Below are 23,510 nucleotides of genomic sequence, written 5' to 3' on the forward strand. Positions count from 1 at the left end.
TGGTGGCATCAGAGAACAAACATTCCACCCTGAACTCCTTTGAAGGAAAAGAAAATAGGCATGTTTTTACTTCTGTTTCAGACACCTTTATGAATCACTTCTTTCTTATTGGATAAGGTGGATGTAGGAGTGCATGTGGAGATTCTCGGTCATCCAGGTCATAGTTGTCTCAAAAGTGCTTTTTTTTTTCTTTAAACAACAACTGGACTGTTTTTTTCCCCTTGGGGAGGAAGAAGAAAAAAATATTTCACTTCTCATCCAAGAAGATTTGTCAGAACTGATGAAGCTTCTTGGATGAGAAGTGAAATGTTTTCTTCTTCCTCAAAGAAAAAACAGTCCAGTTGTGTTGAAGAAGAAGAAAAAAAAAACACCTTTGAGTGAATGTAGGAGGTTTGAGTTTCAGTCTCTTCTGTTTTCTGGCCAATAACATTCAGTCTTGTTCCATACATGTAATGAAGTGACCAAAGTTATTCCAATTGAATATTTAAACTGTTGAGTTTTGAGCTACATGTTTCTATTAAAGTTTCTTTTATTCTGTTGATTTTGCTTTGCTATATACTGTTTGTTCAGTTGAAGTGGTGGCAGGGGAGACAACAGATGTAAATATAGATAACCATTGGAAAAACCAGATTGCTGGAGGTCTGAATTCATTTTTTAATATTGGCTTGGATTTTATAAATAGGTTATTATTGCAAGGCCAGCACCTATTTTTTCCCAAAACATACTAACATCTGGTAATTGCTGAAGCAACTAACATTAATCAAAGTCTTTCATTTTTAACTATATTTACGTATGCCAGATTAAATGATACTGAGGTTTTGCCCACTTTTTTTTACTACTACAGATTGTTTGAATATATTCTGAATATTTTTTTTCCCCTCTTTCAAGTTCATTTGAATCATCTGCTTCAAGCTTGGTTGCAGAACTTCAAGAAAAACTCCAGGAAGAGAAAGTGAAGTTTTTGGAACAGCTTGAAGAATATGAGAAAAGAAAAAATGAAGAAATGCAAAACATTCGAACATCACTCACTGCAGAGCAGCAGGTAGCTATATGACTTCAGATTAGATTTTCTTGTCAGGGGGGATAATATAAAATAATTGGAATCTTTTTTTGGTTTTGCCAGTCTGGATAACAAATTCCTCAAATTTCAAAAGTTGATTATATCCTTATGTCTTTGTATGTAAAGTATGATTGCCTGGCTTTGGGGGCAATTTCTTTTCTTTTAGAATCCATATTCCTTTTAACTGGGTCTTCACTGAGTTCTTTTACATTACTGAAGACTTGATATCCCAGGAATGGGGGACAGACTATGATTGTAAAAAAAATACATATGCTCAGACAGAAAAAATGCAATGCAACTGAAGCAATAGATGCTGACATGAGTAAAGAAATCATACCTACAAGTCATCTTTGTATCTCTAAGTATTCATATCTAGCAAATTTTCACTTAATTTTGTGCTCATGAAGAAATGTTTTTATACCACAATTTCTAAACATCAATGTTATTTAGAGTTAAATGCAATCTAGCAACAGGACAATGTAATGTTAGATGTGTTCCAAGCCTGTGCATCTAAAAGCTTCTAATGTGTTTTAATACTATTAAGAATTACACACTTAAGGGTATGTACATCTACATTTTGTTCATTGTGTTACCAAAATTAATTTTAATGCTATCTTTTCAGACTACATTTAACACTGTTCTAATAAGAGAAAAGCTGAAAAAAGAAAATATAATCAATGAACTTAGTGACAAATTGAAATTGATAAAACAGCAGCAAGAAAGAGACAAGGGTAAGCATGCAATGTATTACATTAGGGTTGCATACCATAGCAGTTGTTCAGTGCAATATTAAATATAAATCATTGAAATGCCTTGCTCAGATCTGATTGAAAGTCTTTCTGAAGATCGTGCTCGTTTACTTGAAGAGAAGAAGAAACTTGAAGAAGAAGTTAATAAGCTGAAAAATAGCAATCTTGTTTCATCAACATGCTTGCCTCCTATTCTGGAACCTTCTGGAGCTTGTGCAGCTGATTTCACATCAGAAACTGAACGTTTGAGTTCTGATACAGCAGAAGAAGGAAAAATTGATTCCACACTAGAAACTAGCATGATGACTGTAAAGTAAGTCATTTTGCATTGAAATAAATATCTAAATATTACAGAATGAATGACATGTTTTCCCTACCCCATTTAAAGTGCTGGTTCTAAGTTTTTTTCCTGAGTGTTTTTTATACATTTATATCATTATCATGCTAAATGTATATATAAGGTTTGATTGTTAGAACACATGTCTTGATTATTATCTGTTATTTTAAAAGATAATATATTTAAAATTAGAATGTGGATCACTGCCAAATCCTCAACTATTAGTCAGTCAGATTTCATTTGACCCTCTGTTTAGGTGGAGAAAAAAACACCCTTTTCCACCACATCAGTTTAATTTTTACATATATTTTATGAAGTTTCAGCTTTCAGATTTATGAGGAATATTGTTTTATATTAAGCATTTTGAACAGCAGAAAACACTGAAAGAGGCTTCTTCTAATCCCTTAATATCAAAATGTACGTCAAATGCATGTGGTGGTAGTAAAACAATATTTCATAGTTTTAGCAAGCTTGCCTTAAAAGAGCTCTAATCCAAACATCAGACAAGAGAATGTCAGGCAAAGTACAAGGGTGGAAACTTCATGGAAGGTTCCTCAGCCAGTCCATTTCCAGAGTCAGGGCTTATCAGTCAGGAGTCAAGGGGCATGAAGTAGTAGTTAAGGGCAGTTGTCATCAGTTGAGAGTTTTGAGTTTGCTGCCCTTCTTAAACAAAAAGCATTCCTAGTGTTGTTCATTTAGAATTACAAGATTCCTTCCTTGCAAGCTGCCTCACTTGAGAGCACCTCTGCCCTCCTCTCCGCACAGTGGGACCTTGCATTGGGAGGAGGTAGCAGTTTAGCCTCTTCATCTTCAGAGATGGTTACTGGTCAGCCTCATCTCTGCCTGCTCAGATAGCAATAATATTTCCTGTAACCGTGGAGCTGGCTGCTCATTGTCAGTCTCCTCCAAATCTGAGCTCACCATGAGCTTAAATCTGAGCTTATATATGACAAAGTCATGAATAAATAGATGGACAATTGTTTCATCTGTATCTTTTTAAACTGGCTGATCTGTTCAGAATTACATATATCTGGCATTAATAAAGAATATATCCTGCATCACTAAATGAAGTTAATCCAATTGAATGCAAGCATATTGGTACCAATAGACTATTTTTTATTCCACCAATTTCTATTATTGTCGATACTTTGTTCACTCATATTTTCTTACACGTGCATATAATGATTCCTTGGGATTGAAGGAATTGTCTGCCGAGGCAGTCTTAGGTGGTTCTCACAGTCACTTCTATTATATACTGAAGTTTTATTGTCCTTTAACTCCCTTTTTAAATGAAAATATTACAAGAATTGAGCACAGGTGTATTCATTAACCCACATCTAGTCACTTAGTCTTCAGAACCTTCTTAATAACCTAATGAAACACGTCACTCAAATACCCAGAAGTATCATTTGCTGGTTCTGGGCCTCTCAGAATAGTGACTGATATCTAGGCAATATTCCATCCCGTTACTAATAGCCAATTCATTTGATGACATCTGTCCCAGTTTGGTTTCTTTATCTGCCCAACTTCTAATTACCCCCAATAAGACTCTTATCTTCTCCAGAATATTTGGTATAAGAAAGGCAGCTTCAATTGCTGCCCTGTATGTATCTGTATACATGAGGCTTGCATGAAATGGGAAAAGTTGAACATATTATATACACTCCACTTTTATTCATTTTTGTTTGACACATCTATAATACAAAGTATTTAAGGTCATTTGGCCAATGCTAAACAGCTGTTAATCTTTCTTGGTTGTTTGTTATACTATTTAAAGTTCTTTTTTAACAATCATAAATACGTTGAAGAGCCAGACAGGTTATTTAAAAAAAAACAAAAAACTTCATTTCTTGTTAATTTCTTCTATCTTGCTTTCTTTTTTTTAGTGAAAATGTCCAGATGTCTGAAGAAAAACAGAGGATAATGATGTTAGAAAAAGTGAGTAGCTTTTTAAGCCAGTCTCAGTTTTTAGCAGCATTACTGGTGATGCTAAGCAGAATTAAGGTTTGGGAAGATGCCTAACTTCAGCTTTTTTCCTTCCTATATATCCATTGTGTATCCAGTCCTATTCATGTTATTCTAACAATTAAAATAAAGTGTCCTTCGAATTGAGCTAACATGCTGACTTCATGAATATATCCATGCCATTGTCTTGATAACCCAGTGGAAGCTGTTTACTATTGTCTTCTTCTGGGTGTTTTCTTAGTTCCCTGATTAGTCCTTCAGGTCTGTGTTAATCAGACCTAGCCCCTTTGTTTTGCATGAACCAATCCCCACTTGCATCCATGCTTACAAGACCCACATGCATTCACAGCAGTCTGATTTTGCACTGATCTGCTTGCACAGTTGTGTTTGCTGTTACATTAATGATTTCTGAGTTTTATGGGCATGAAGGCAGGCTAGAAATCAAAGCTGGTACTGAGTTGTGACTTGTGATTTCTCTGATATAGAGAAATATTTCATTTGAATTACTTTATTTTAAATCAAAGATTCTGAGTAAAGATTTAAAAAAACATCCTAGAAGAAGACCAAGAAAAACTACTTTTGTATAGTTAAAAAAAACAACAACCACAGGAAGATGTCTGCATAATCACTAGGAGCCCAGATTAATTTTAAGATGTATTTGATTTTGATTGTTTTTTAAGGGTGATTAAATTTATCCTGTGCTCCTGGTAAACACTAGATATATAAAGAAAGATATAAAAGCTTATTTTCTGATATAGATAGATACCTGTTATGTAACTAGGGGGTATTTCCATAATTCAGCAATAGAGCACTCATTTTATATACAGAATCCTTTAAGGTTTAAGGGGCTAATTTCTATTTAGCTTAATTATTTAGGTATAAAAACCTCTAGCACATTTTCTTCTACGAAAGGTTTGTCTTTATATTCTATCACACATTGCCTAGCATAGTTGCAGTAAAGAAATAAAGAGTACATGCTAGAGTTACCTGTTTTGATTTCCAAACATCAAAATTTCTGGGGTGCTTGCTTACAAAAAATGAAAGTTTTCTATTGCTATCATTCTCCTCCTATATTTGGTAATATAAATTTAAATGAAGTTTGAGACAAACATTGTGGTTTAACAGAATTGAAATGCAGATGTATAGCTCAAATTCTCTGAAGTTTTATTGAACATCTTAGTTTACTATAATCATGAGAATATAATCCTAGCACACACACATAGACACACACAATCCTAGCATACACACAAACGTAAAGTTGGGTTCCTGAATAAGAGAGCTAAGTATTTCAGCTTGAATTGTAATCCCATGTTTACTCAGGAACAAATTTCAGTTATTTATTTGTTTTATTTATTTATGTTTGTTTGTTAATTTCACCAAGCATGTAATAGGTAATAGATATAAGTATAAACATAATTATGAATATATGAAATGGATACATATAAAAGGGAACATTAGGGCAGGGACAGTAGGCACGCTGGTGCGCTTATGCACGCCCCTTAGAGACCTCTTAGGAATGGGGTGAGGTCAACAGTAGACAGTCTAAGGTTAAAGTTTTGGGGGTTTGGGGAAGAAACCACAGAGTCAGGTAGTGCATTCCAGGCATTAATAACTCTGTTACTGAAGTTGTATTTTCTGCAATCAAGTTTACCGCGGTTTACCACAAGTTTGTATCTGTTGTGTGTTCGTGTATTATTGAGGTTGAAGCTGAAGTAGTCATTGACAGGTAGGACGTTGTAGAAGATAATTTTGTGTACTACGCTTAGGTCAGACCGTAGGCGGCGTAGTTCTAGGTTGTCCAAGCCCAAAATTTCAAGCCTGGTGGCATAAGGTATTCTGTTGTGAGCAAGGTCCTTGACAGAGTGAGGGTCGTCTACGAAGTCATATCCGCCCAGTTTGTATTTGGTGTTCTGATTTTTTTTTATTTTTTTTTGCCAATGTGTAATATAATATAAAATAACATAAAACAGAAGAAATTATGGACTTGGGAGAAATTGGATTCAATTGGATAAGAGCTAGTTTGGTCTGGTAGTTAAGTCACCAGGTTAGAAAGTCGGAAACCATGAGTTCTCGTCCCACCTTAGTTATGAAAGCCAATTGGGTGACTTTGGGCCAATCACTCTCTGTCAGCAAAGCCCACTTTGTACAGAGTTGTTGCTGTTGTGGGGAAAACAGGCAGAGAAATGTGTATTTACTTTACCAAAGTTTGTATCTATTGTGTGCTCATGTATTGTTGTGGTTGAAGCTGAAGTAGTCATTGACAGCTAGGACATTGTAGCAAATAATTTTATGTGCTACGCTTAGGTCTGACCGAAGACAGCAAAGTTCTAAATTGTTTAATCCCAAAATTTGAAGTCTGGTGGCATAAGGTATTCTGTTGCGAGCAGAGGAGTGGGGGACTCTACTTGTGAAATATCTCTGGACTCGTTTGATTGTATTAATGTCCGATATGCAGTGCGGGTTCCAGACAGATTCTTGTATTCAAGAATTGGTCTAGCAAGAGTTTTGTATGCCCTGGTTTGAAATTCAATATTACCAAATATTAGATATTAGAATATTATTTATAATTTCTTATTTTTCTTCTTATTTTTCTAATTTTTTATTATTATTAATTATAATAATATAATTATTATATTGTAATTATTTATTATTATTTATTATTATAAATAAATAATATTATTTCAATATTATAACAATATTAAATTGTGCTAGATTATATTTGTTCCCAGAGAAGAGCATCTATCTTTTTTCTTCTTTGCCAAAAATTATCAACTGTAAGTTTTATTCTGTCCTTTACTAGTGGAGTTTTCTATGTGCAGTTTTTCTGTGCATGCTTATCTGGGTCTTTTTCTAATGTATTCTGTTCATGCTATTTTTTGACCTGTGAACTATATCAGAAATTTCTACAAAATTCATGGTACATCTATACATTGTGTTCTTATTTGGGAGGTACAAAATTTGTTCATATATGACATTTTCAGACAACAAATTTTCATTTTCTCTATTTCATGTCAAGAGGGTAAGAATAGGATTGCAATTTAAAATACTGGGAATGCATTTACCGGTATAGAGCTATATAATATTAATATATAATTATATATTTTATATATAATAAAATTCATCTTTTTATAGACTCTGCAATTGAAAGAGGAGGAAAATAAAAGGCTCAATCAAAGACTGGTAAGATTTGTAAATTTTATTAAAAACTTATTCAAAAGAATAAGTAAAGTCAGTCAATTTAATTTTTAAAAAGTGTATTCTAAAGAATATATTGTTATGAGGTACGGTATTCACTGTATTTTAGTTTTAAAGGAAAATGTTGATCAATAGGTTAGAGAGAATAGAAAAATATCTGTTCCTTCCTCCTGCTTTTCACTTCCTCCCTCTTAAAATTAAAGGGTCAGTTAGCAACACAATACTGGGAATTAGGAATAGATATTTCACTTCTTGAATCATGGCTCACAACTAATGATAGTGTCTCGGAAGAGTCATCAGACAACACATTTCCATTTTGTGGCTTCACAACAAAATTAAAATGGATCTCATGGATTTAAATAACTTGCTTTCCAATTTTTAAGACTGGGGACTTTTCTCATGAGAAATTACTATATTTATTTTAGAAGTTGTAAATCCCAACAGAACATTTGGAAACATCTAATGTCTGATTCAATAAAGTATTTGATTAGTAAGAAACACACAACAAAGAAAACTTTCTCTTTTTATATATATAAAAAAAGATTTATATTAGCTTTATTAAAAAATATTCAAATGTGCAGTGAATAACTTAAAGATAGTTTTGCCACTTCTTTAGCAGTTACCACTACTGCAGGTAGTCCTTGTTTAGTGGCTGCCTCATTTAGCAACTGCTCATTGGTACAACTGTAATAGAAAAGGCAGACCAGTGGATACTTGGGGGTCCCGTTGGGAGTCAAGGCTCCTGCTCATCATCACTGTAACTGAGCAAGATGGCAAATGTTTTTATTTAGGAAGATTTCTGAAATATATATATATATTTTCTCAGATCAGGTTTTAGATATACCATTAGTTTAAGGATTTAAGTTCATTTCAGTATCCTGTTGATGTCAGTTCGAATCGAATCTCCTCCAGAGTTATTTGTAAAGGATCTCTTAATTTTTTTTGTAGGTCTGATTTCATGACAGACATATACTCTAGGTTCTCTAAATGAGAAATTCTAAAAGGGTTGATAAAAAGGTATTAATCACAGCCATATATTTTAAATGAATGGTATGTATTGTTATTGCTGCAAACAGTAAATCAGCCCAGATTGGTTATTTTTGTACCATGCCAGTTAATAAATCAGAAAAATATTTCTGCTCTGGCACTTCATGTTTTGTAGATAGTTGAGCATAAAAATGGAGTTGGCAAGCAATCTGAATAAATACAAAGTATAAATTATAATGTAGGATGTATGATTGAAGAAAAATGTGTTGACATTCATAAAAACATAAAGATGCTTAAAAGTCAGTTATAATAGTAATGGCTAACTTTCTTTATCTTCTTATGATGAAATTGCTTTAAATTTATAATACATTTTGTCCAAACAGTAGATATAAAGCACACAAAGCTATTTTTTTCTTTTTTTAATGTCAGTCTGTGACAAGATTAATCAATATTAACTTGTGTCTAGAACATGGTTTATCATATTTGCTATAATAGGAAAATAATAGTAATGTTACTTTTTTCAGATGTCTCAAAGCATGTCTTCAGTTTCTCTAAGACATTCTGAAAAAATTGCTATCAGAGAGTAAGTATACATGTTGTTAATTGTGAAATGTTTTTTAAATTAAATTCTTCTTAAAAAATAATATCACTGAGGTCATTAATACAGATTAAAATCAGTATGTCTGAAAACTATTGAGTAGGTTAATTATTTACATTTGTTTATTTGCAAAAATTTGAAAACAAAAATTGAATCCCTTCCCTGCCACTACTTTTTAAAGACTTAATAAAGGTTACCATGCAGTTTTTGTTGGGATAGATACAAGTTAACTTGTACAAGAATTTGAAAACAACTTCAAAAAGCATGCATGCACACTGCTAATTACAATTACTGTCCTCAAACTGCTGACACTTATATTTATTATTGGTTAAAAAAACCTTAACCACTTTTATCAAACCTTGAAGCCATCCAGAACTCTACAGGAGTCCAGCAGTTTTGCTGTGCACTGTGAGTAAATTCAATTGAAATATGCATCTAGCTCAGGCATTCCAGTTAATGACTTCTTGTAGAAATTTCCCTTTTTTAAAATGATACATGAAAGGAATGCGACTATCCAATTTTTGCTGTTCTATGTCTTTATTGATTCCAAAACCTAGCCCATAAACGAACTCTCCAGTTGTTTATTCTTTCCCTATTCGATTATGGCCAGTTGTGGTAATAATTGTTATTGATTACGCTACTAGGAAATATAAAATATTTCATCCTTTCCAAATGTCTTTCAATTAGAGAATCCAGAATTCTTATTACTTCTGCTACATTTTCTTTCCAATAAAATCACTAAGGTCTATTTTTGAATCCTCACTCATTATTCATAGAGATGTCTCTCTCCAGCTGGAACAGTGAAATTTGAATAGAAGCCGATTATAGTGTTTTGCCATTTTACGTATTTCCCTGGATCTTGGATTTAGTAATTAATTTATTTTCTGAAAAGTTTAAGAAAATTTAAATATATCATTCAGGGGGGAAAAACAGTTACGTGTACCATGGCTTTTACTTCTTAACATGAGCCACAGAGTAGTGCTTTTTTTTAATGTAAGAAACATGGAACTTCTTGCTTATCATTCACTATATATATAATATTATTAACCCAATAATTAGACCACTAATCAATGAAAACTTCATGCTTAAAGCACTGGGATTTCAAAATGATTATCTTTCATTAGCCCATATTAGTATATATCAGGGTTGTACATATGCAAACTTATTTTTTTATATTTTTGTGTATTAGATAACTGTGATTTGAAATATGTGCCACAGTGTCATCTTCGGTTACCCACCTACCACTCCAGAATGTACTTTCTGCATTAAAATTTTTTTTTTTCTTAAAATTATGAGTTTACAAAGGAATATTTTTCAGTTCAAACCAGAATTTCCTGATTTACAGTATATTTCTATGGACCACAAAAATAAATACTTAGGATATAATCTTGTGTTTGGTTACTTGGGATTTTTCTTTCGAGTAAATACATATCTGCTCAATATTGTATTACATATCGCCTGCTTAACTTTTTCTTTTTTTTAACTAGTTTTCAAGTTGGCGATTTGGTTCTCATAATCTTGGATGAACGTCATGACAACTATGTATTATTTACTGTTAGCCCAACTTTGTATTTTTTACACTCAGAATCTCTTACTGCACTAGATCTCAAACCAGGTGAGTGTGGTAAGTGTCATCACCGTGGAAAGTGTTTTTATGATATATTTAAAAAATGTTTGAACTATTGTGTACTTATCAGGATGTATACACACATATATTTTATAATTATGTATAAACACATGAACACAGCTAAGTAATACTAGAAACTTACAACTATGTTTAAGTAGAAACATTTAATGCACAAATAAATGTCATAATGTTCATCCCGGGCACCTGGATGAAGCTATCTATCTAGACCCGTGCCAGTCGGGCTTCAGGCAGGGGCACAGCACAGAAACGGCATTGGTCGCGTTGGTGGATGATCTCTGGAGGGCTCGGGACAGGGGTTGCTCCTCTGTCCTAGTCCTATTAGATCTCTCAGCGGCTTTTGATACCATCGACCATGGTATCATGCTGCGGCGGTTAAGAGGGTTAGGAATAGGGGGCACCGTTCTGCGGTGGTTCTCCTCCTTCCTCTCCGACCGCTCGCAGTTCATGTTGGCAGGGGGGCAGAGGTCGACCTCGAGGCATCTTGCATGGGGAGTGCCACAAGAGTCGGTCCTCTCGCCCCTTCTGTTCAACATTTATGTGAAGCCACTGGGTGAGATCATCCGTGGTTTTGGGGTGAAGTGTCATCAGCGTACAGATGACACTTCACCCCAAAACCACGGATGATCTCACCCAGTGGCTTCACATAAATGTTGAACAGAAGGGGCGAGAGGACCGACTCTTGTGGCACTCCCCATGCAAGATGCCTCGAGGTCGACCTCTGCCCCCCTGCCAACATGAACTGCGAGCGGTCGGAGAGGAAGGAGGAGAACCACCGCAGAACGGTGCCCCCTATTCCTAACCCTCTTAACCGCCGCAGCTGTACATTTCCACCCCAGACCACCCCAACGATGCCCTTGATGTGATGTCTCGCTGCCTGGAGGCCGTGCGGGTCTGGATGGGGAGGAACAGGCTCAGACTCAACCCGTCCAAGACCGAGTGGCTGTGGCTGCCGGCGTCCCGATATAGTCAGCAGGTGCCATCGCTGACTATTGGGGGTGAATCTTTGCCCCCCACAGAGAGGGCTCGCAATATGGGTGTCCTCCTGGACGCACGGCTGTCTTTAGAAGAGCATATGACGGCCGTGGCCAGGGGGGCCTTTTATCAGGTTCGCCTGATCCGCCAGTTGCAGCCCTTTCTGGACCGGGGCGCCTTGCGCACGGTCACTCATGCCCTTGTCACCTCCCGGCTGGACTATTGTAATGCTCTCTACATGGGGCTCCCCTTGAAGAGCACTCGGTGGCTCCAACTGGTCCAGAATGCGGCTGCGCGGGTGGTTATGGACGCAACTCGTGCCCGCGTGACACCCCTCCTGCGCGAGCTGCACTGGCTCCCAGTGGTCTTCCGGGTGCGATTCAAGGTGTTGGTTACCACCTTTAAAGCGCTCCATGGCATAGGACCCGGGTACCTTCGAGACCGTCTTCTGCCACCAATAGCCTCCCACCGACCAGTCCGCTCCCACAGAGAGGGTCTCCTCAGGGTGCCATCAGCCAAGTTATGTCGGCTGGCGACACCCAGGGGGAGGGCCTTCTCTGTGGGAGCCCCAGCCCTGTGGAATGAACTGCCCCCGGAAATACGCAAGATCTCCGACCTCCGGGTGTTTCGTTGCGCATTGAAGACCCTGTTGTTCCGCCAGGCCGGGCTATCAACTTAATAATTTTAAATTGGGGTATTTTAAATTTTTGGGGTTTTAAATCGGCCAAATCTATTTAATTATTTTAATTTTTAATTATTGTTGTGTCTTGTGTTTTTAAATTGGCTGTACACCGCCCTGAGTCCTTCGGGAGAAGGGCGGTATAGAAATAAAATTATTATTATTATTATTATTATTATTATTATTATTATTATTATTATTATTATTATTATTATTATTATAATGTTTATATTGTAATATAATATTTTTGGAAGTCCAATGGTCTTTATACCATTTACAGAGAGGAGAGAGGAACAATTATGTGTCATCTATTATCTTTTCTTTTTTTTGAAAAAAGTTTTTCATTTTTATTTCTTATACACATAATATAAATGTACATTCTCACCTTCTCTCCTACTCCTGTCCCCTGCCTTTTCTTCCTCTCCTTTCCCCTTTCTTCCATTCCTCTTTCTCCTTCTCCTCTTCTTACCCTCTACTCCTCGCTCTATTATCAAAATGGTATTACACATGTGGAAGTTTTTCCCTATTAAATAGTTAAATACATAGACATATAACCTTGAACAGTATAATATAATGTTTTCAAGTCATGAACATTTTTCTTGTAGCTTCTGGAACATCTCGAAGACCTTGGGTGTTAGGGAAAGTAATGGAAAAAGAATATTGTCAGGCAAAAAAGGTAAGAGTTAAATTTTTTGATGAGTCATGGTTCAGATAAATTATATAGTAGAATTTGAGCATTATTTTTCTGAGAAGAATAATACAGCTTTTTTCCTACTTGCATCATTGTTCAATTAATAAAAAGATACAAAATGCCATGTTCAAAAGATATGAAATGCCATGTTCTATTGAATTACCTAAAGTACCTAAAATGTCATGCATATAGCATGTGCCCATCCATATGTGCATTGCAGACTACAAAAATTATTGTTTACAGTTGGTTATAGATCTGGTGCTACCCTTAAAATAATTTTCTTTCTTTTCTTTCTTCCTTAGGCACAAAACCGATTCAAAGTTCCTCTGGGTACAAAATTCTACAGAGTAAAAGCAGTACCATGGAATAAGAAAGTATAACACATGAGGAAAACTCAACTCAATCCCATATTTTCTGGCTAGTCTCTCGGTGCCCATTCATCAATCCAAGTAGCAGGCCATTTTTTTAATACAGAGGTCATATGACAATGCTTCTTATGAACCTTTTTTTCTTTTTAATGTGTTATATTTTAGAAACAAGAAATTCATCATAATGTCTGGCCTAATTGTTCTGATTTTTTATTCAGATAACTTTAGAAATGTGGACCAAAAGAGTTCATTTTCTGAAAGGGCAAATCTTACATATCATGGCTTGTTTACTAGCCATGTTAATTGCCTGTTTAAATATACATTAGCTCATATTAGATGTTAAATGTTAACTACCATTACCAGCATCTGTCCTTTTGTGAAACCATTATCAAACTACTTTCACTCTTTAACAGATTCTTTATAATATGTATAAAACCATCAGTTATTTATAATACAGGAGTGTTCATTGCATGCAGATAATTTTCTTCAGCATGAGTTTGCCTCAATAGATGAAAAGGTAACTCTTGCAACTTGCTTTATTGCATTAAAAAGCTGTTTAATATAAGAGAAAGGAAAAAAAGACAGTATCTTGCTAAGCTAATATGGATCAGTCTTTGAAGTTTTTGAAGGGTTGATCACAGATCTTGGAAGGAAGTAGCTATGCTCTTGTATTTAAATGAGACACCTTCCCAGTCCTCAGAGAAGTCTTGTATTGATCTATTTAAAAGAAAAATCATATTAATGAAATTGTATCTCATGGCTAAGGTTCAGGGAGGAAAAAAAAAACCATTGTACATTAACTATACAAAGATCACTTAAATAACAAATTATTGTACTGTAAAAGACATGTAGAATTTTAAAACAATAAAGATTTGAACCTGTAAATGTTTCAATGGTCTACATGCTTTTTAAATTCTACATGGTAGAGCAGTCCTATCCATGACCATTCTTGTAAATTTTGAAGTTGAATGTATAAGATACTTTGTATAAATATTTTAAAAATGCCTGTAAAGAGTTTTCTGAAACATTCCATGTATGATCAAGCTAATTATTTTAATCATCATTTACGTTTGCACAGTAAAACACCTAAGTAAAATTATCTAAGTAAATTACAGGCAAAATAATGTTCTAATCATTTCTCTTCTAGAATTCTAGGGTTGAAAGGGACCTTGGGACTTCTCAAACTATCCCAGACAAATGGCTGTGCAATGTTTGCCTGAAAGCCCTACTTATTCATACCCTACGTAATAGCTTCCATAGTCAGGGCATTCCTCTTTATTTTGAGCTTGGATCTCTGTCTGTAAATATTTCCACTCTTAGTCTTTTACCAAAAATGAGAATACAGAATTGTTCTGTTAAAAAAATAGAACAACAGATAACACTAAATCTATATTTAATGACCAAGAATTTATAATACTCTGTAATAATATGATCAGTAAGTAATTCATGCTTCCTTTGTTACATCATGTTGATCTTGATATATGATGACAAAGACATTACCAAATCTTAATTTTTCCTAATCATTACATCTCAATTCAAATATAATTATCGCTGTGTGATTAATAGTGGTTTGTTTTGAAATGGAAATAAAACATCTAACTTTTATACCTAGTTTTAGTGAAAATGAAGCAAGGAAAGATCTTCAAGCCTTCTGTTCAAGCAGTTCCAACTAGCCCTTCAAAAATTGATTTGTAATGCCTGCAATAAGCCATTAGCAGCAGAATCTTCCAATTTTCAAAGCTTTTAAGTGATGCATTTTTGTTGACATTGAGTGCTTCGTATTTCATTCTATATCATTTGGAAGACAAACTTAAACATTTAAGATTATTTTAATATAAATGTTTTAACAGTAGATTTACTTTAATTAATGATTTATTAACATTTATAAAAGACAAGAAGAACCGGGATGGAGGTAAAACGTGGCCTGAGTTACATCCTCCAAGGTAATGGTACTGACATTACATTAGTGAAAGGCATGAATTGATTCCCAAATACACCGCAGCCACCACTACTGCTCAACTAGCCAAAGCAGAATAGGGTAATGGTAATGGGACACAGGTGGAAGAAGGAAGGTGTTGTATACTATGTTCGGCATGTACAATCCTGTTTATTGTGCTGTAATAAGAAACCAGAAACACAAGACACTAGTATATTCACTTATCACTGCATCTCATTACATAAATTAAGAGCAAAAGGTAACATAACATTTCTATAAATTTTAACTGTGAAAAAAAAGTGCACATTGCTTGCAGCAGTGTCTCAGAAAAACGTTAGGAACATTAAGTCATGCATTTAAAATGTAAATAACTTGTGATAATCTTAGTTTTTAAGGAATATTTGTCATCTGTTTCATTTTATAATCTTCGTGTGTATCTAGAATGGAACTTCTGTCAAACAGAACTGTTAACATATTCAGTAATGATTCTAAACAGTCATCAAAAAATATTTAGTTTACATTCTTGTTGGATATTATAGCCTGGCTGGCTTATGAAACTATGAATGGTATGTACTGTTATTCCATCAAACTCTACAATAATAAAACCACATCCATATTTTTATAATTCTATAAAGAACACATTACAGAATGAGGCTGATATATTAAGTGACTCAGTAGTTCCTTACGGGAGGGGAGGGAATTCTCATTCTCTTACATATCTCAAATACTTTCTGATATGAACCAAGTGGTGAGCAAAAACTGTTTGAACAAAAATGTAATCAACTTTTTAAATTCAAAAAGTCAATCAACTTGTATGTATAAAGGCTTCCATTTCAAGCTAGGAATAGGAAAAGAAAATGGCTGTTACAATATATAGCTGATTTGCCAAGCCAATGATTATGAATCAATCAGCTCAGTGAACAGTGAAAAGCCTTCATTTAATAGACCAGTATAAACCTTTCAAAATAACCTCTTTGCAATGTGCATGGACAAAGCACCTGTTTTTCAGTTAATAAAGTGGACTATTGTTGTTTAAAAGCTTTTTGGAGCTGCTGCCTATTGTTGGGAAAAGTGACTATCCTGCAACAAATAGAGAGACATCTGGGAGTAGTTTTCAAGTAGCTGTGCAAGTCTAGAAAAATCAGGGCTGTGTCAATGCTTCAAACAAAAGATGCTTTTGTACACACTTTAGAATATTGCAAACATCTAAAGGATTGCATACCATTGTGATTTCGTCCTCTTATACACAATTCAGTATGGAATCAGCTTTCAATAATCTTGTACACAATTGGCCTTAGTTTTGTAAACTTTTGGCAAGCTATGACTCGCTGCCAAAAAGAGAAATCATTTTTAAAAGGATTCACTTGATATATCTGCAGAAACTTCATTAGCAATGCACATAAACAAAATAGAGAATAAAATAGCATGTTTCTGTATGAAAAGGAAACATTCACACCTTTAATGAAACTTTCTGAACAGCTGAATTATTTTTCTCGAAAACAGCAGTATTGAAGGGCATTTGACTGATTACCATGCTTCTCTTCCTAAACTAAAAATTATATTTTAAATATGTTGATGGTTAGAAATGCAGCAGAACTGAAAGTACCATCGTATTGTGGAATTTGCTTATTGGAAATACAGTACCATACAAATATATTTTAAATACCATAACAAGAGAAACTTAGAAAGTTTAACTTTCTGCTAAAAACTCATTCAATGACATTATAAAAAAACAATTACAATATCTCTGGTCAGATTCATATATCTTAGTTTATTTGAACTCTAACCTGAATAATATATCTCTGCCTCTTGGACCAAATTTCATGACAAAAAATTATTCCTGAAAGCATTCCTACACTCGTTCAGTTTACACAGTCAACTAACACTCAAATATATAGGTATTTCTACCATGTTTGGATATTAAATTCAGTGGTATAACTTAATTATATTTTTTTCAAGTAATTGATGCTCTTATATAATTTTGTAAAATCAGGCTAATAAAAATAAAATCATAAATAAGCCAGGGTGCTTTTGTTTTTGTATCAAGTTTGTAATAAAAATTACAGGCCTTATTGACATCTATATGTATAATTCTATTTCAATGGTCTGCTAAGGCATTTACTGATATGGTCACCTTTTGTTCCATGGGTGAATAATGCTTGACGTACAGTTTAAGTGTGCTATACTACTAATGAGATTTCTAAAAGATGAAATATATATTCAAAGGTAACCAAGTGAATATGTATACAGTTAAAACAAAGAATTCAAAATACATAACAGTAGCCTTAAAAAGCACTGCTCGAATTCTGCTTTCTGGGGATAAGAAAGAAATAGGGGCATTATGAAATAAATAGTAACTGAATTTTGGCCTGGTTGAGTTGGTTAAGTTGGTCATTTTAAAGCTATAACTACAGGTAGTCCCCAACTTATAACAGTTCATTTAGTGACAGTTCAAAGACACAACGGTACTGAAATAAGTGATTTATGATCGTTTTTCACAGTAACGACCTTTGTAGCATTCCCATGATCACCTGATCAAAATTCAGATGCTTGGCAGCTGGTTCACACTTCCGACCATTGCTGTGTCACAAGGTCATGTGATCCCCTTTTGCGATCTTCTGACAAGCAAAATCAATGGGGAAGTGGATTCACTTAACAACCAGGATACTAACTTATCAACTTCAGTGATTCACTTAACAACTGTGGCAAGAAAGGTCGTGAAATGGGGCAAAACTCACTTAAATGCCTCGCTTAACAACATAAATTTTGGGCTCAATTGTGATCGTAAGTCAAGGGCTATCTGTATTTCTGATCCCTGAGGCATTCATGACACTAGAGGAAGCTTGCTCTTCCCAGAGTTTGGGTCAAGCAACTTCTTTACAGAGAGCTATCTTCTAGACAACTCTGGCTGGCTTCAGATTCAGGTTCTGGATGACCTTTAAAGAATTCAGCTCCAGTATACAATATTCAATCTATCTCTCTTGTCAGTATTTCAATATCAGCAAAGGATAACCCAAGCTACATCAGCAAAGAGTTTTGCTCTTTCCAATTCCGAGGGAAATGTTTACTTTAGATGTGAATCACAATTGATTACAGATGGACTGATGGACAGTAATGACCCATATCTCTAGTTATGCATAAGTCAAATCTGATATCTTTTGTAGGTTGGACATTCTACTCTCATTCACAATGTGGTTTTCAACTGTATTCTAATTGCCATTCTAATTGACTGAATTGCAAAGAAGAAACAGATTTCTTCACTAGTAGAAAGTAAAAATCTTGTCCTGGGGCTTTTTGAAACAAACAAATGAAAAATCAGAAATAATCACTTGATCGTTTTTGTTAATAAATTAATATACAATATAAAAATAAGCTTGGAGTTAAACTATAGAAAGATAAATATGATTAAGAGTAAGGGAGATCATACATAGGGAGTTGCAAGTTTAAAATAACATTTGTCCAAAAAGAAACAATTAAAATTGAGTTGTATGATATTTCATTACAGCGATATTAATAGGAAAACTGCCAAGCTGTGTCCTTCCCAAACATTGCTGACTTGTGCTGCTATTGTTCCTGGGAATTTGAGACTTCATTGTTAGCATTTAAAAAGTGATAGTAGGATTTTTAACATGGCAGTCTCTTTTATAATTTCGGAAACCACTTTTTCAGCTGTTAGAAGAAAATTCTTGGTTTTTTGTTTTTTTTTTTAATTTGATTTATATGCCGCCCTTCTCCGGAGACTCAGGGCGGCTTACAATGCGTTAAGCAATAGCCTTCATTCTTTTGTATATTTTATACAAAGTCAGCTTATTGCCCCCACAAACTGGGTCCTCATTTCACCTACCTTAGAAAGGATGGAAGGCTGAGTCAACCTTGAGCCTTGGAGAGATTCGAACCAGCAGAAATTGCAGGCAGCTGTGTTAATAACAGGGTGCACTAAACCCCTGTACTATCAAGGCTCTTGATCCAGGTCAGGTCAAAGAGCACAGAACAACTGCTTGAAGTGCAGGTGGAATTTATTTGACAGAAGAGGCAGCTTTGCAATCTAAGGTGGCCACACGTTGAAAGGCAAGCCTAGAAAGGAAAGTCTGGTCTTTGTTTATAAAGTATGAGAACATGGTTTGTTTCAGAGTGGGTGGGGTTGGGCTGAGTCCAGTAGACCCAATGTACCCAGTATTCATCTTGATTCTGGGGTCTGGAGAATCTTTGGTGTGTATGTGAAGGATTTTCATAACTTGAGGGGATTTCTTATGGTTTTGACTGAGTTGCTGATATTTGCCTGTCTTCTGGCCAGAGACAGGTTTAGTCAGTTTCAGCTCAAGTGTCAATACTGCATGAGCGGAAAGGCTTAGGAAGTCTTCTGTTTTATTGCTTTGTTTATTTGTGTTTTATTTATTTATACTCTCAGGGATGGCCAGGTTTGGCGAGTGGTTTGGGTGACAAGGGTGACATGGGGGTCTTACCTTCGCACATAGCCAAGACCATTTCCTTTGATATGTGAAAATTAGTCTTTTCAGCAAGTGAACAATAGGAAGCATATTCTAGAGTTATGAATACACTTGCAATGGTTAAGAAAAAAACTCAACTGGGATAGGGAATGATGTAACCTATAAAATTGCCACTTGTGAAATATTATCTAGAATCAATGTGTTCTATTGTTTGGTTCTTTGCTTCATGGCACATTTGTCACAAATATTAAATATCATTTGTTTCTGTGCCCTATATAAAGAACACCCCCCTCCCAATAAACACCTTTTACTTTGCCTGAAGTACTTATAATTTGGGGAGGGGAGCACAAAATAGCTACTCTGCAAAGGTGTTTCTGTCTCAAATTCAGAGATCAAGATTTTTTTCCAGCTCCATGCCACCCAAGTACCTGAGTACCAATGATAAACTATCAGTTTTCTTCTTCAGAAACTGAAGCTTGGTTATCACCACCAGAGACTTGGTTATCTTTACTTCATGTTAATCAAAATAGAAAACAGGAGAAGTAAAGCAATGGCAACCAAGAAAGGAAAGCAATTATGTCATTCTGGAATCAGAGAGATTAAAGCTTCATATAGCAGAACTATCTAGAATTTCACAAGAAAAAAAAAAGAATTTAAATGAATAGAATAATGAACTCAACTTCTAAATCTATATAGGACTGCCTGGATGGACACACAGACTTCTCTGAATATACTTAGCATCTTTCTTCATCTCTGCTCTTGGCAATACCTGGTTGGTTGATTTTCTAAGACTATAGGCAATTCTTGATTGGTTGACTATAAAGGATGGAACCTTATTTGAGATATAACTTTTCCCCTATGGTGTTTATTGATCTTCACTAATAATTTACTATGCCAAAAAGAAGTTTCTCTTGTCAACTTTACCAGACACCAAGCTGTGAAAGAAAAGAAGAGCTAAAGATAGAAATATAAGAAGTGCAAAGCATAGAATAACCATAGCAACTCTACCACCAAGAGTATCCATTTGGTACATGTCAAAATGGCAGATGTAAATAGGAAATCATATATGGTATGTGTCTCATGCATAGCACACATATAAAAAAGAGTGGCGTTAATATGACTACTTATTTTGAAGTTACTGACTGCCGCTACAGACCACCCAGTTTTGACTTTGTGTCAGTGCCATGTAAGACGTAATTATAAATACAATTCATAGTGGAGGAAATGTTAACATTTTTCTAGAGTAGTATAGGTAAAACAGATATTGCTCAACAGTATATAGTAGCATGGGTGCTGTTGCCAAAAGGATGACAGAACAACTGCCCATAGTTCCCTAACATTTTGTACAGGTATGTACAAATATACCATTTTAAGGAATGAGACAGGGAATACAAAATTATAAACCATATTTTCCCAGATCAGGTGCCCTACAGATGTATTTATTGTTTCCAGAATTACAGACTGTTGATCACATTTGGATCACATCACAGTTGGATGGAAGCAAGTTATTGACAGCTCATCTACTGTTACTGGTAGTAGGTTTTGGCACACGAAGCTTGTTCTCTACTATTCAGTTATGGCTCATTTATTTTCTCAGAAAATAGCCAAATGTAGGTAATGAAGTGGAGGCTTTCTTTAGAAATTTGATTGTGTTGGCAAATGATCACAGAAATCTATTCTTTTTAATTTTGTTTATTAAATTTATGTGCATCCTAATTTTTTCTTTGCATTTAAATGCATAGCTTTGTGGGTGTTACAAAATGAGGACTTAATTTTCATGTAAAGCAAAATCCGAGGAGGATACTTGGCCTGAAAAAGGGAGTGTATTACAAGAATCAAATCATGCCACAGAACAATTAAAACTTTGGGCGTAAGGATAAGAGTGGATTTTCTAATCAAAAAATCTTTATTGTTTAGTTGGTTTTTTCTTTCTTTTGTGCAGCTTCATTCATATAAATGGAAAATTTATGAGAGAAAAAAACCTTACAGGATGATTAAAATTATTTTCTGGGACATTAGTTCTTGAAATTTCTATTGTATTAGTTGTTTTTATTGTACTTATATCTGACTAAGCTCTGTGGTTTTGCCTTTACAAGAAATTATGTACGGAAATTTTAATTGATTACTTCAGGAAAGTAATCTTCAGATTAATCTAAGATACTTTATCAAACCTTTCCTTAAGCAATTAAACTCTATAGTTTAATTGTGTGTTTTTGTGCATATACTTGTAAATGTAGTTGTTAATAACATCCTACTACAATCATCTGATGTTATTGCAAGACAGTTTATGGATATATTATCAACTGACATGACTGCTATAGAAAAAAATGTTGCCTTGGCAGAGCTCCATATCTAATATTTCTCTTAGATGGATGAATCTAAGCAGCTCATCTATAGAGGATACAATATGAAGTGCTGTCTTCCAAGCATTTTCTACTAAAATGCTTCCATTTTTCAGCAGGCATCTTAATGGGTTGAATCTAAACTTAGTGAAGACTTGATTGTGACTAATAAATGCCACTCATTTCATTAAAGTTACTCAAGTGTCTAAATACACCCTCTTATTCATAGGATAGAATTGTTGGCAATCATAATCATAGTGATGTCTCTATTGTTTTACCTCAGCCTGGCAGCTTTGAAATGTTTTGGATTTCAGGTCTCATACTGACTGGAAATTCTGGGAATCTATCCAATATAGCTAGGGAATATGTGGCAGAGGAAAATTTCTTTCTTTCTTTCTTTCTTTCTTTCTTTCTTTCTTTCTTTCTTTCTTTCTTTCTTTATTTCTTTCTTTCTTTCTTTCTTTCTTTCTTTCTTTCTTTCTTTCTTTCTTTCTTTCTTTCTTTCTTTCTCCCTCTCTCTCTCTCTCTCTGTCTCTCTCTCTCTGTCTCTCACTATTTTCTTTTCTTTCTGCATTGAAATTATGACTTATTTCCTTATGACAATATCAGCATGTTCTAATGCACCAACAAATTTCAGTCTTTGTCCTTAGAGCTTTGATTTAATTTCAAACACAGTCCTCATGCTTTAAAGATGTATTTTAAATAATTTATTAATGCCTATAATTATTTTTTTAGTATTTATTTATTTATTTATTTATTTATTTATTTATTTATTTATTTATTTATTTATTTATTTATAAAATTTGTATGCCGCCCTATCTCCAAGGACTCAGGGCAGCTCACACAACAATTGACCAACAACTATTAAAATCAACAAATATACACAAAAAATATAAAAATTTTAAAAAAAAATTAAAAAATTTAAAATATACTACCCCATCATATTCTCACATTTTTAAAAAAATATTTTAACAGTTTTGTTAATATTTGCTAATTTTGAAGAATTGTGAGTGTATGTTATTTTCTTGGGCAAAGTTGGGATTTACTTGGCTTTAGAATTAAACTCTTTTGTACCAACTGATCTTCCATTTTGATGAGTAATGCTTTTTCCTGTGCATCTTCCTCTCTGACTCACATTTGCGAATCACAAGGCAAATTACTCAGTTTTTATTCCTGAATTGTCACCACTCCATTTAATAAGGAACTGTCCTTTTGTAATAAATTTAGTCCAAGATGTCACCTATTTCCATATGAAGTTAATGCCTCACTAACATTTCACAATTTGTCCCATGAGTGGCTATCTGCCCTGGAGTTTTGAATAGGAGGTACAAATATGAGAACTCTCAGATTCCTTCCTGGTTTCTTATAAAAGAAAAGTTTAAGTAGCTTAAATATAGGGCTATTGTTCACTTTCTAATTTCATAGCATCTCTAATTTGTTAAGATGTTTCTCATCTTGTGAAAAGTAGTCATAAAGAGCACTCCAGATTTTATCCCAATATCATCTAACAGTTGTTGCTGTTCTTCTCTTATTAA

The 23,510-nt window shown here is 34.5% G+C and overlaps 1 protein-coding gene across 1 annotated transcript in view; it reads left to right on the forward strand.

Moving 5' to 3' along the window:
• Window positions 1-14,134, forward strand: part of RB1CC1 (RB1 inducible coiled-coil 1) — a 51,056-nt gene extending 36,922 nt beyond the window's left edge. Inside the window, exons 16-24 of the mRNA XM_070940543.1 lie at window positions 889-1,042; window positions 1,683-1,791; window positions 1,882-2,122; window positions 4,033-4,084; window positions 7,244-7,291; window positions 8,818-8,876; window positions 10,379-10,515; window positions 12,796-12,866; window positions 13,184-14,134. Coding sequence (XP_070796644.1) covers window positions 889-1,042; window positions 1,683-1,791; window positions 1,882-2,122; window positions 4,033-4,084; window positions 7,244-7,291; window positions 8,818-8,876; window positions 10,379-10,515; window positions 12,796-12,866; window positions 13,184-13,261 — 949 coding nt within the window. The 3' untranslated portion in view covers window positions 13,262-14,134. The remainder of the gene's footprint in view (window positions 1-888; window positions 1,043-1,682; window positions 1,792-1,881; window positions 2,123-4,032; window positions 4,085-7,243; window positions 7,292-8,817; window positions 8,877-10,378; window positions 10,516-12,795; window positions 12,867-13,183) is intronic.
• The last annotated feature ends 9,376 nt before the right edge of the window (window positions 14,135-23,510 follow it).

This window comes from Pituophis catenifer, unplaced genomic scaffold, assembly GCF_029215685.1.
Source record: "Pituophis catenifer annectens isolate HBS135680 unplaced genomic scaffold, rPitCat1.0.hap2 SCAF_3, whole genome shotgun sequence".
Classification (NCBI taxonomy): Eukaryota; Metazoa; Chordata; class Lepidosauria; order Squamata; family Colubridae; genus Pituophis; species Pituophis catenifer.